A 14,320-nucleotide genomic window follows, 5' to 3' on the forward strand; every position below is an offset into this window, starting at 1 on the left:
GGGAGGGGGAGAGCCGAGCGGCCAAGTCCTTGCTGGGAGGGGGAGAGCCGAGCGGCCAAGTCCTTGCTGGGAGGGGGAGAGCCGAGCGGCCAAGTCCTTGCTGGGAGGGGGAGAGCCGAGCGGCCAAGTCCTTGCTGGGAGGGGGAGAGCCGAGCGGCCAAGTCCTTGCTGGGAGGGGGAGAGCCGAGCGGCCAAGTCCTTGCTGGGAGGGGGAGAGCCGAGCGGCCAAGTCCTTGCTGGGAGGGGGAGAGCCGAGCGGCCAAGTCCTTGCTGGGAGGGGGAGAGCCGAGCGGCCAGGTCCTTGCTGGGAGGGGGAGAGCCGAGCGGCCAAGTCCTTGCTGGGAGGGGGAGAGCCGAGCGGCCAAGTCCTTGCTGGGAGGGGGAGAGCCGAGCGGCCAAGTCCTTGCTGGGAGGGGGAGAGCCGAGTGATTCAGTCATTGCTGTGGGGGGTGGCGAACAAGAGCAGCCAAGAGATGGACTTTGTTCACTTTTGTACTGCTGCTTTGCAAGGAAAAGCAAACCAGCTAACTGTAGAAAGTCCGCTTTAAAAGGCTAAGTTCACCTTTCCGAACCTGTATTTAGGGTGGAACATGTTCCAGTTTCTGCTGCCAGTTCCCCAAATCCCAACCCTAGTGTAATGGTGGGCAGGGAATCAGGTTCTACCCTGTGCGAACAGGGCACATTGCTTGATGGGAGGAGTCAGGTAGAAGCAGAGAACAGAAGTGTATAATACTTACATGGTCTCGTCCTCCCGGTAATGAACAACGGCTCTCCTTTCCCCTTCTTTTCCCTCTTCCTGAAACCTGAAGTACTTCTCAAAAACGGAGGCAAAGCAGTTTCTCTTCAGCATGCCGGCCTGGTGGACAACGGAGTCTCGGTTCGGAGGTAATGACTCCAAGTCATACATCAAAGATACATTGTAACCTGCACAGAAAAAATAATAATAATTATACGTTAATTCTAGATATCACCATGGCAGGTGCAATTAATGCAGCACTAGCATTGGAGAGACCCGTCTTCTGGTGAAAGTTTCCAGATCACCTTTGGAGAGATCCGCTCCATCTTAAGCCTCATACACACACACACACACACACACACACAATAGGACTTTGTACAAACTTTCCCTTGGATTTTTGTACAAAGGGCGTCGGCCGTGAACTTGTATTGCATACACACGGTATGACTTTCAGCCAACTTTCACCAAATCACATGGTTTTTCTGCTCTTTACCACCACCTTTGGTCAATTTCTGTATTGTCGTCTGATCTTTTGCATTGGTTCTGACCATGCCCGTTTGTACTTGGTACAAAAGTCCTATGGTTTTCTGTACACGATCGGACTTTGCTCCATCGGACTTTTGTTGCCAGAACGTTTGTCCGTTCGCTCAGCCAACAAAAGTCAGATGAAAACCAAAAAAGTTTGTCCGATGGAGCGTAGACACGGTCGGATGTTGCTCCAAAACAGCTAAATTTGCATGTTTGTTGTCAAAAAAAGTCTGATCGTGTGTATGGGCCTGGGTATGACCCGATTTGCTTGGTTGGGAATTGAAGTTCAGAAAGTAGTTAGTGATTTTTTTTTTTTTTTTTTTTTTTTTTTTTTTAATAAATCAGCACCAGGGACAGTACTCCCAAGACTGTCCCATGTGCTTGTGGCTGCCGTGTTCCTTAGCGACACCGATGCAGATGCAGATACCGTTCTTTCCAGTGACACCACATACTTATACACAATTATACTCTCTCTTTCCACCCCCATATACAGTGCCTTGCAAAAGTATTCGGCCCCCTTGAACTTTTCAACCTTTTGCCACATTTCAGGCTTCAAACATAAAGATAAAATTTTTATTTTTTGTGAAGAATCACCAACAAGTGGGACACAATTGTGAAGTGGAATGAAATCTATTGGATATTTTAAACTTTTTTTAGCAAATAAAAAACTGAAAAGTGGTGCGTGCAAAATTATTCGGCCCCTTTACTTTCAGTGCAGCAAACTCACTCCAGAAGTTCAGCGAGGATCTCTGAATGATCCAATGTTGTCCTAAATGACTGATGGTGATAAATAGAATCCACCTGTGTGTAATCAAGTCTCTGTATAAATGCACCTGCTCATGGAAAGGTGACCGGAAGCGGACCTGCATGGACGCTTGCTGAGGTAGCTCTCTCATCAGCCCAGCTACACAGGCACAAAAGGGGGACAATCCGCACCCATCCGATGGGGAGATCGAGGGCCACCCGATCCACGACTAGCAGGGGACCCTCCGCCGTCCCTCCGGGGCCCGCAGCGGACCTCCGGACGTACTTTTCGCCGCCAGACGCTCCGGCCGGCGGGCCTCCCAAGATGGCGCCGACCGCGCCGGAGGCGACGCGCCAGGCCCCATCCCCGGCCTCGAGTATGAGGAGCGGACATCAAGCGGAGATCGGGGCGGACGGGACGCCTCCTCCATCCAGCGCAGCCGACCGGACCCCCGCAGCGGTGAGTGACACCCCGCTCCCGCCCGTGTATCAGCCCACCAGCCTAGGCCCGAGGCCTACTGCGAGGCCCCTCAATCCGGGCGCATGTGAACCCATCCCCCCACGGCATACAGAGCAGCGCGCGGCCCTGAGGGATCTGAGCCCGCTGCGCTGGGGCCAGAGGTCCCCTCCACGCAGGGCGGCCAACTGGGAGCAGGACAGCGGGGAGGCCTGGGGGATGGCAGGAGGCCGCACCAGGCTGGATCAGAACTCGGGGTACCTGGAGCATGAACCCCCTTCCCCTCCTACGGACACGCAATGCACGGGGAACCTCCCCAGGCTGCTGCGGGCGACATCGGACCCCCTCCTCCCCACTAGTTCACTGGGGTCCCCCCCTTCCATTGAGGACACTGACTTCCCAGCCCTCCCCCCTCCGGGAGACCCACTGCCATGGCCTCGGCGGGGACATGGGGGAGTGGCGGAGCCCCGAATGGACGTAGGGGTCCGGTCCCCACCACCCAAGTCCCAGAGACTGTCCTCCACGTGGGCTCCTGGCCCACAGCGACACCGGAGTGGCTCCCCGGCCCCTGTCGGCTGTAGAACAGGCTTGGACCCGTATCGGGAAGTGAGGCAGACCCGCACGACTCCCCTGAAGTCACCACCTCCTCAGCCCGGGGTGTGGGACTCTCACATCGGGCCCCCCCCAGACTCACGGGAGGCACACGGACCCCATGGTTCTCCACAGCCGCCCCTTCTGATTCCTACTGGGGATGACCCTGGAGGGCCCCCCCCGCCCCTACACCCGCAGTGGCAGCAATACCTACAAGCAATCCCCACTAGGGAGGACTTTAAGCAATTGATAGAAGATGTTAAATCAACCTGTCGCTCGGAAATACAAATGTTGCACTCCGGTCTCAAGCACTTAGCGGATCGGGTCGAGATGGCCGAGGAGGAGATACAGGAAACTAAAATCGCGATCCACAGGACCCAAGTACAAGGGGCCGACCATCGAATGCTTCTGAGGGACATGCAGCGTCATGTGGAGGACCTGGATAATAGGGGGCGTCGGCATAACATACGGGTGAGGGGGATTCCAGAGGCGGACGGACCGGAAGATCTCCAGATTATCCTGCAAGAAATATTTAATAACCTTCTTGGGGAACCCCCCACCCAGTTTATTGAAATGGACAGAGCTCACAGGGCATTGCGCTCTAAAGGCGCGACTTCTACCCCCAGGGATGTCATCTGTAGAATCACTTCGTTCCACATCAAAGAGGACATAATGAGACAAGCCCGCCTGGCCCGGGTGGTGAACTTTCGCGATATCCAAGTCCAGCTCTTCCCAGACCTATCCTGGCTCACACTGCAGAAGCGCAGATTGCTTCAACCGTTGCTGCGCACGTTGCAGGACGCCCATATCCCGTACCGCTGGGGATATCCGTTCGCTCTCACAGCCAAACATCAAGGCAAGACAGCAACCTTGCGGTACCCGGAGGATCTCCACTCCTTTTGTGAGGATCTGGGGCTTCATCCCCCCCAGTTGCCGGACTGGGATCTCGTGGCTGCCCAGCCTTCCGCACCCGCCCTGTGGCAGAAGGTCCCCTCCCGCCAACGCCCTCGCAACCGGGAGGCACCTAAGAAAACGGCCCGCCAAGGAAAGGGCTGAGGCTATGTAAGGCGACAATCTTTGTGTACTCTCTTTTTTCTCCTTTTTTGATCCCGTAGGCCCGCGGGGCGCAAGGGATCGTGGCCCGTTTTGTTTGTTGGTTGGCCGATGGACTGATGTCCGGACTCTCCGAACTTGCCTTTTTTTTTTTTCAGCCCCAAGAGTTTCCGTTTTTTATTTGTTTTTTTCTCCCCCTATTAAGTGCCTTCATGTTGAGTTATGTTTTTCTTAAGGCTGATGTATCTGAGAGATTGAGATCATGGGTTTTTCTCAGTCTCTGAGTCACCCCCCTTCTACCCGGATGCATTGGTGTTACATCCGGGATTTTGGGAACTGCCTGGCGACTGTTGTCGCAGGGGCGTTTCCTCAGCTCCCCCCCACCTTATGTCAACGGCCTTATCTACGCCTCCTGATGGGGGGGGCTGGACTCCCATGCGGCCGCCAGGCCCGACCCACGGGTTCGGGTTCTGGTGGCCCCCTGGGAATCCGATTGGACCTGAGCGATCTGCCTGTTCATGGTCTCCTATGGCTTAATTTTGTAATGTACAGTGGTTGTCTATTTGCTGTGTATACCTTTATTTGCGATACTAACCTCTTCTCTCTCTCTCCTTTTCTACTTTTCCCTTTCCCTCTCCCCTCCCTGTTCTCTCACCGTGTCGTGGCAGGTGGGCAACGTGGAGCCCTTTCTCCAGAACGAGCAACCTCCTGGCTCCTGGCGGTCGTCCTACAAGGTGGAATATGGGTAAGTCCCCGCTTATACTGTTACCCCCCTGACATGACTAATGGCTAAGATTTTATCCCTTAATGTCCATGGACTGAATTCTAATGGGAAACGGCATCTGGCACTTAGGGAATTCAGGCAGTCAGGAGCGGATATAGTCTTTGTCCAGGAGACACACTTTGATAAGGGGGGGTCCTTTGCTTTCGCCTCTAGATATTTTCCCTTAGCTTACCTATCCTCGGGCCCTCACAGGAAGGCCGGCGTGGCCATCCTGATACGTCGCGGAGCCCCATTTACCTACCTCGATCACTATGGTGATCCCGGGGGAGGCTTCTTGATTCTTAAGGGCAAATGGGGTTCACAGCCGATCACTCTATGCACCCTGTACGCCCCCAATGTCCGCCAACATAGCTTTCTTTCCAAACTCCTGTCACGTCTGTTCAAGTCGGATCATGGTTACTTAGTGGTGGGGGGTGATTTTAACCTGGCTCACTCCGCCATTGCGGACCGTTTGGCGACAACGACCCGACCTCCCTCTGCTAAAGCTCTTAGGGATTCGAAACTATTCCGCCAGCTGACCCGTAGGCACGCTCTTTTTGACGTCTGGCGGGCCCTTCACCCGGCGGACCGCCAGTACACGTTCTACTCGGCCCCGCACCAGTTGCACTCCCGCATAGACTACTTCTTTACTAACAATTCAACGCTGAGAGTGGCCCGCCGAGCCCATATCCTGCCGATCTCATGGTCGGACCACGCGCCGATCCTGTTAACACTAGATCTAGCGGCCCCTGTAATTAGACCCTACAATTGGAAACTTAACACCTTTCTCCTACAACATTCCCCCTCACAGGCGGAAATGGCCTCAACCCTGAAACTCTACTTCACTGAGAACGCGACCCCGGACGTTACTCTCCCCACTTTGTGGGAGGCCCATAAGGCGGTCATCCGCGGAAAGTGCATGGCTCTTTCTTCTGCTTTAAAGAGGGATGCAGGGGCCGCTAAACTGCGGACGGAAAGGGAACTGGGGCAGTTAGAAAGGGATATGCAGGCTTCTCCTTCGCTGCGACTTCTCCGGAAGATCACTAGGCTTCGCATGGTGCTTAAGGACCTCGCGCTTCGCCGGGTAGAAAAGGCCATTCTGCGGGTTAAGCAGCTATATTACGACAGGGGCAACAAGGCGCACTCTCTTTTGGCGAGGAAACTTAACGATAAAACCCTCCTATCCACTCCACATCAGATTAAAACTAAAAACAACACCGTAGTCTCTCACCCTAAGGAGATAGCAGACACATTTGCGAAATTTTATGCGGAGTTATACAACAGTGACGACATACCCAGTGCTCCCTTGTCGGAGGAGCTCTCCCAGAGCATGCGCCAATACTTGACGGACAGTGGGATCCCCCGTATCCGAGACCTGGATCTGGCCTCCCTGAATATGCCCATCACGGAGGAGGAAATAGAGCTGACCGTCAAGTCGCTACCGGCTCATAAATCCCCGGGCCCGGACGGTTTACCCTACGAATACTACAAAACGTTTCTGCCCCTTCTGCTTCCTTACTTGAGCAGACTGTTTAATGCGTTTCTCTTAAATACCCCGGTCCCTTCCGATATGCAACGCTCCTTCATCACCCTGATACCCAAGCCCGATAAGGACCCCATTCTCTGTGCCAATTATAGGCCCATTGCACTCCTAAATACAGATCTAAAGATCTTTACGAAGCTCCTCTCCCTCCGGCTCAATAGGGTTCTCCCCTCCCTCATCCATAAAGATCAGGTGGGATTTGTCCCTCTTCGCCAAGCCGGCGACAATACCAGAAGGGTCATAGATTTAGTCGACGTGGCGAATAGGGGGGGCACCCCGTCTTTGCTTCTGAGTTTAGATGCGGAAAAGGCATTTGATAGACTGGGGTGGCCCTTCCTGTTCGCTACGTTGCAGCACATGGGGATGAGGGGACCGTTTCTGCGGGCCATACGCCACCTTTATTCCAACCCGTCCTCCCAGGTTAAAACCCCCTTCGCCACATCCTCGGCGTTCTCGGTATCCAATGGCACGCGCCAGGGCTGCCCCCTATCGCCTTTACTATTTGCTATCTGTGTGGAACCCCTGGCGGCGTCCATTCGGCGGAACCCGGATATCAGGGGCGTCCCGGTTCGGGACAGGGAATTTAAGGTGTCCCTGTTCGCGGACGATGTCATTCTCACCCTGACCCAGCCCAGAATATCCCTGCCTAACCTACATAGGGAGTTGGACCGCTACAGCGCCCTATCGGGCTATAAAATTAATGCATCCAAATCGGAAGCCCTACCGGTAAATATCCCGCCCCAGGAAGTTGAACATCTCCGAACCACCTTTCCGTACCACTGGAAAACCGATTCCCTGAAATACTTGGGGGTTCATATAACCCCGACCTTTGAATCTCTGTATCAGGCAAACTTCCCACCCCTATATGGTGTTATTAGGCAATTACTTTCCCAATGGCGGAAGCACCAGATCTCCCTCTTTGGTAGGATAGCTTCGGTGAAAATGACGATTCTCCCGAAGCTCCTCTACCTTTTCCAGACCCTTCCTATCCCAGTACCATATCACCACCTGAGAAAATTACAGGCGGACCTGCTTGATTTTACGTGGAATTACAAGCGTCATAGAATCCCCCGCTCGATCATGACAGCCTCTCGCTCGGCCGGGGGACTGGCGTTTCCGGATCTTGTAAAGTACTTCCAGGCAGCTCAGCTCCGGGCAGTGACCTCTTGGTTCACCCAGAGGTCGTACAACAGGTGGACGGAAATTGAGAAGCTCTGGATGGCTCCAGTGCACCCTAATAGTATGCTATGGAGCGCCCCAGCGTTGACTCCCCGGACCCAGCTGCTAGGATCTATGTCCCATCTACAGGGCCTATGGCGCAAGCTTACTAAGATCTATGTCTTGTCCTCGGACAAATCGCTCCTGACGTCCTTCCTGTACCACCCTAAGATGCCAGACAGTCTGACGTATGCGATGTCCCACGCCTGGTCGTCCCGAAACCTCTTCCATCTGGGGACCTTAGTGGACCCCAGATCACGGAGAATGTTGTCTTATGCTGATCTTCAGTCCAAATTTGACCTCCCGAGACAGAGCTTCTACAGCTATCTGCAGATACGGCACTTTGCCCAGACCATATCCTCTGACTTGCGATTCTCCCCTCCCTCCGCTTTTGAGACCATAATCCTAGAGGGCATGGCCCAAAGAGGATTGATATCAGCTATATATAAAATCCTTAATACACCCCCGTTAACTTCGGCATGCAGACATGCTTACATGCTCAAGTGGGAGGAACAGCTGGGGGAGGAGCTAACGGATGAGCAATGGCAGACGATATGGTCCCAGGCCTCGAAAAGCTCTCTATGCACACTCTACAGGGAGAACGCGTACAAAATTTTGTTTTTCTGGTACATGACCCCAGACGTCCTTCACGCCATTTACCCTACTACCTCTGACAGATGCTGGAGGTGCTTGACCCACAAGGGCACGTTGTTCCACATTTTCTGGCAATGTCCCCTGGTGGTTCCCTTCTGGGAGGGGGTCCGGCGCCTTTTGTCGGATCTCTTGGACCGGCGGGTGGTCCTGGATCCTAAGACCTTCTTGTTGGGCATCCCTTTCCCTAAATTGACGAAGTCCCGCAAGACATTGTCACGACATATCCTGACAGCGGCGAGATGCCTAATAGCACTACATTGGAAAAGGGCACTGCCCCCCGCTCTCGGAGCACTCCATGCTAGAGTTCAGGACGTGGAGTTGATGGAGAGGATGACCGCCAGGATACGGGACAGGCTTGAGGCCCATGATGTGGTCTGGAGCCCATGGAACCTACGGGAGCTCCGGAGGTGAAAATGCCGCAGGGACCACACACGGTGACTATACCCCCTACCTTTCCTTACCCCTCCTTCCCCACGTTCCCCTATCCCTCCTTTTTCTTTTCTCTTCTCTTTATCTCCTTTGCTATTCTCTCTCTCATCCTCCTTACCCCTCTTACTTCCTATCCTTCTCGTCTCTCCTCTTGTTCTTCCTTTCTCTCTACTGCTTGGTACTCCTATATCTCTCTGCCAGTCTCTTTCACCCTTTTCCTCATGGCTGGTGTTCCTATGTGCCTTGCTGCTCCTCTAGCACACTACTTCGTAGATGCTGCTACTCATGAGAGGTTAATACTGTTGGTAGCTGTTTATGATCGGGTGAGGGGCTACCCTACTGGACCCTAAGGTGGGCAACACCACTTGTTGATTAACAGGGTCGGCCCGATTGTTCGCGGGGGGCCCCCCCGGGGCTGGCGGTTGCCGGCCCTGGGGGGCCTACTGGAACGGGCCACTGGTTGGGTGGTCCCTGCAGCCCTCTCTTCTCTGTTCTGACTGTTCTACTATGTTGTAGTAATGCATGACGTGTAATGCACTCTTTGAATATAAATAAATATATTATTTGACAAAAAATAAATGCACCTGCTCTGTGATAGTCTCAGGGTTCTGTTGAAAGCGCAGAGAGCATCATGAAGACCAAGGAACACACCAGGCAGGTCCGTAATACTGTTGTGGAGAAGTTTAAAGCCGGATTTGGATACAAAAAGATTTCCCAAGCTTTAAACATCCCAAGGAGCACTGTGCAAGCGATCATTTTGAAATGTAAGGAGTATTAGACCACTGCAAATCTACCAAGACCTGGCCGTCCCTCTAAACTTTCAGCTCAGACAAGGAGAAGACTGATCAGAGATGCAGCCAAGAGGCCCATGATCACTCTGGATGAACTGCAGAGAACTACAGCTGAGGTGGGAGAGTCTGTCCATAGGACAACAATCAGTCGTACACTGCACAAATCTGGCCTTTATGGAAGAGTGGCAAGAAGAAAGCCATTTCTCAAAGATATCCATAAAAAGTCTCGTCTAAAGTTTGCCACAAGCCACCTGGGAGACACACCAAACATGTGGAAGAAGGTGCTCTGGTCAGATGAAACCAAAATCCAACTTTTTGCCCACAATGCAAAACGATATGTTTGGCGTAAAAGCAACACAGCTCATTACCCTCAACACACCATCCCCACTGTCAAACATGGTGGTGGCAGCATCATGGTTTGGGCCTGCTTTTCTTCAGCAGGGACAGGGAAGATGGTTAAAATTGAGGGGAAGATGGATGCAGCCAAATACAGGACCATTCTGGATGAAAACCTGTTGGAGTTTGCAAAAGACCTGAAACTGGGACGGAGATTTATCTTCCAACAAGACAATGATCCCAAACATACAGCAAAATCTACAAAGGAATGGTTCACAAATAAACGTATCCAGGTGTTAGAATGGCCAAGTCAAAGTCCAGACCTGAATCCAATCGAGAATCTGTGGAAAGAGCTGAAAACTGCTGTTCACAAACGCTCTCCATCCAACCTCACTGAGCTCGAGCTGTTTTGCAAGGAAGAATGGGCAAGAATTTCAGTCTCTCGATGTGCAAAACTGATAGAGACATACCCCAAGCGACTTGCAGCTGTAATCGCAGCAAAAGGTGGCTCTACAAAGTATTAACACAAGGGGGCCGAATAATTTTGCACGCCCCACTTTTCAATTCGTTAAAAAAGTTTCAAAAATCCAATAGATTTCGTTCCACTTCACAATTGTGTCCCACTTGTTGGTGATTCTTCACAAAAAATAAAAAATTTTATATCTTTATGTTTGAAGCCTGAAATGTGGCAAAAGGTTGAAACGTTCAAGGGGGCCGAATACTTTCGCAAGGCACTAATATATATATATATATTTTTATAATAATAATAATAATAATAATAATAATAATAATAATATATACCCTCATACTACAGAATGATTATGATTTGATGATGGGAGAGTGGGAGGAGCTATGTAGTTTGGCAAGAGAAAACTGGGTAGGACCGATGCCAGTCAAGCCACAAAAATGCTGTCAGTCGTCAGCCTACAACAGGACTTCGGTGCCAAGTGCATTCACTGCATTTTCCTGTTCTTGCAAGATCTTTATAGAGTTAAAACATGGGCAGCGGCATGTATTGCAGGGATGTACTGCATGTCGTTTATAATGCCTCGACATACACTTTTAAGGGTGGCCATACATTATGCAAATTTTTTTCCCCCCCTCAACCAAGGGTTGCAGGAAAGAAAAATGTTCGTTATCCATTCAACAGTCAGTGGTGTTAAGGGAATCCCTCCTGTGGCGTTATTGTGTTCTGCCAACGGGTGGTTGCCCTGCAGTCAGAATACAATTACTGCTAGCAGCTATAGCAGGCGGCAGTAATTGTATAAGAAAAAAAATAAAATAAAAAAAAAAAAAACACAAACAAACAAACACACACACGGTACTAAAGTCAATCAATAGATCAAAATTCAGTACAAACAACCTGCCAATAGATGGACTGAAATTCAGCAGGAATTCAGCATATCATCTATGGCTGGCTTCAAACTTGAAGTATGAGGTGGTAGAGGGGGGTACACAAAATTTTGACTAAACACCGACTTTAAAACATTTACAAAAATTATGGGCAATATTTATCAATCATTCAAAATAAAAATGAAAAAGCCACACCTGGTTCTGGAGCAACGAGGTTATTTCCGTACACTTTGTTCAAGACCTGTCAAAGATAAGAGGAGACCAGAGTTAAACTGTGCTTTGTTTGCCCCCCCCCCCTGCCCACCCAGTAGATACTTCATTCAATGCCAGGAGGGTGGACGACACTTCAAGATCACGGTGGTTGGCTGACACAGATGTCACATGATCTGGAGCGAACTCAGCACAGAGAACTTTACCACCGCCAATGCATGTGTGCAGAAGGTGGGTGTTGAGGCCCATCTGTCTGAGTGCCATACTTATGCATTAAGTAATCAGCTAGAGAGGTTAACAATAAAATATTATATTTCTAAATACAGGCACCGTGTTGATAATACTATATATATACACAATATCTCAAAAAAAAAAAAAAAAAAAAAAAAAAAAAAAAAAAATTAGTACACCCCTCACATTTTTGTAAACCTTTTCATGTGACAACACTGAAGAAATGACACTTGTCTACAATGTAAAGTAGTGAGTGTACAGCTTGTATAACAGTGTAAATTTGCTGTCCCCTCAAAATAACTCAACACACAGCCATTAATGTCTAAACCGCTGGCAACAAAAGTGAGTACAACCCAAAGTGAAAATGTCCAAATTGGGCCCAAAGTGTCAATATTTTGTGTGGCCACCATTATTTTCCAGCACTGCCTTAACCCTCTTGGGCATGGAGTTCACCAGAGCTTCACAGGTTGTCACTGGAGTCCTCTTCCCCTCCTCCATGATGACATCACAGAGCTGGTGGATGTTGGAGACCTTGAGCTCCTCCACCTTCTGTTTGAGGATGTCCCACAGATGCTCAATAGGGTTTAGGTCTGGAGACATGCTTGGCCAGTCCATCACCTTTACCCTCAACTTCTTTAGCAAGGCAGTGGACGTCTTGGAGGTGTGTTTGGGGTCGTTATGTTGGAATACTGCCCTGAGGCCCAGTCTCTGAAGGGAGGGGATCATGCTCTAATTCAGTAAGTCACAGTACATGTTGGCATTCATGGTTCCCTCAATGAACTGTAGCTTCCCAGTGCCAGCAGCACTCATGCAGCCCCAGACCATGACACCCCCACCACCATGCTTGGCTGTAGGCAAAACACACTTGTCTTTGTCCTCCTCACCTGGTTGCCCCCACACACGCTTGTCACCATCTGAACCAAATAGGTTTATCTTGGTGTCATTAGACCACAGGACATGGTTCCAGTAATCCATGTCCTTAGTCTGCTGGCTTTCTTGTGCATAATCTTTAGAAGAGGCTTCCTTCTGGGACGACAGCCATGTAGACCAATTTGATGCAGTGTGCGTCGTATGGTCTGAGCACTGACAGGCTGACCCCCCACCCCTTCAACCTGTGCAGCAATGCTGGCAGCATTCATACGTCTATTTCCCAAAGACAACCTCTGGATATGACGCTGAGCACGTGACCTCAACTTCATTGGTGGACCATTGCAAGGCCTGTTCTGAGTGGAATCTGTCCTGTTAAACCGATGTATGGTCTTGGCCACCGCACTGCAGCTCAGTTGCAGGGTCTTGGCAATCTTCTTATAGCCTAGGTCATCTTAATGTAGAGCAAAAAAAAAAATGTTTTCAGTTCCTCAGAGAGTTCTTCACCCTGAGGTGCCATGTGGAACTTCCAGTGACCAGTATGAGAGAGAGAGCGATAACACCAAATTTAACACACCTGCTCCCCATTCACACCTGAGACCTTTTAAACACATGACACCGGGGAGGGAAAATGGCCAATTGAGTCCAATTTGGACATTTTTCTCTTGAGGTGTACTCACTTGTTGCCAGCGGTTTAGACATTAATGGCTGTGTGTTGAGTTATTTGGAGGGAACAGCAAATCTACACTGTTATACAAGCTGTACACTCACTACTTTACATTGTAGACAAGTGTCATTTCTTCAGTGTTGTCACATGAAAAGATGGAATAAAATATTTTACAAAAATGTGAGGGGTGTACTCACTTTTGTGAGATACTGTAGAAAATATAATTTAAAAATGTAAAATATATACACACACACACACACACACACACACACACACACACACACTTGTGAAGTGGAAAGAAAATAAATAAATGTTTTTTTGTTTTTTTACACAAATATGTGAAGTTTGGGGTACAGTTGTATGGCGCCCCCTGGAGTCAATACTTAGTAGAACCCCCTTTCACTGCAATTACAGCTGCAAGTCTTTTTGGGGATGTCTCTACCAGCTTTGCACATCTAGAAAGGGACATTTCTGCCCATTCTTCTTTGCAAAATATCTCAAGCTCTGTCAGATTGGATGGAGAGCGTCTAAAAAAGCAATTTTCAAGTCTTGCCACAGATTCTCAATTGGATTTAGGTCTGGACTGTGACTGGGCCATTCTACTACATGAATATGCTTTGATCTAAACCATTCCATTGTAGCTCTGGCTGGATGTTTCGGGTCGTTGTCCTGCTGGAAGGTGAACCTCCGCCCCAGTCTCAAGTCTTTTGCACTCTAAGCCCTTGTACACACGGTCGGACATTCCGACAACAAAATCAGTCTGATTTGTTGCGACGGATTTTGTCCGAAACTGGTGTTGCATACACACAGTCGGACAAAGTTGTCGGAAAATCCGATCGTTTGGAACGTGATGACGTTATTTAGTTACAACGGGACTACGTTCAGGCTAGTAGCCAATAGCTTTGGTCTAGGAATTTGATCTGAGCATGCGTGGCACTTTGTCCGATCGGAATTCTCTACAAACGATCGGACAAAGTAATTTTTTTTAATCAAAGTTATTTTTATATCCAGCTCTAAAACTTTGTTGGTCGGACATTCTGACGGTCCAATCAGACATTTTCCGTTGGAATGTCCGACCGTGTGTACAAGGGCTAACAGGTTTTCTTCTAAGATTGTCCTGTATTTGTCTCCATCCATCTTCCCATCAAC

The 14,320-nt window shown here is 50.0% G+C and overlaps 1 protein-coding gene across 1 annotated transcript in view; it reads right to left on the reverse strand.

Annotated features, from left to right (window-relative positions):
* Positions 1–14,320, reverse strand: part of ARPC2 (actin related protein 2/3 complex subunit 2) — a 59,592-nt gene that overhangs the window by 19,439 nt on the left and 25,833 nt on the right. The window contains exons 4-5 of the mRNA XM_077449645.1: positions 11,392–11,437; positions 738–924 (exon numbers count right to left, since the gene is read on the reverse strand). Of these exons, the coding sequence (XP_077305771.1) occupies positions 738–924; positions 11,392–11,437 (233 nt within the window). The remainder of the gene's footprint in view (positions 1–737; positions 925–11,391; positions 11,438–14,320) is intronic.

Source organism: Lithobates pipiens, unplaced genomic scaffold (assembly GCF_037356315.1).
Source record: "Lithobates pipiens isolate NorthernLeopardFrog02 unplaced genomic scaffold, aLitPip1_a1.2 Scaffold_22, whole genome shotgun sequence".
In the NCBI taxonomy this organism is placed as follows: Eukaryota; Metazoa; Chordata; class Amphibia; order Anura; family Ranidae; genus Lithobates; species Lithobates pipiens.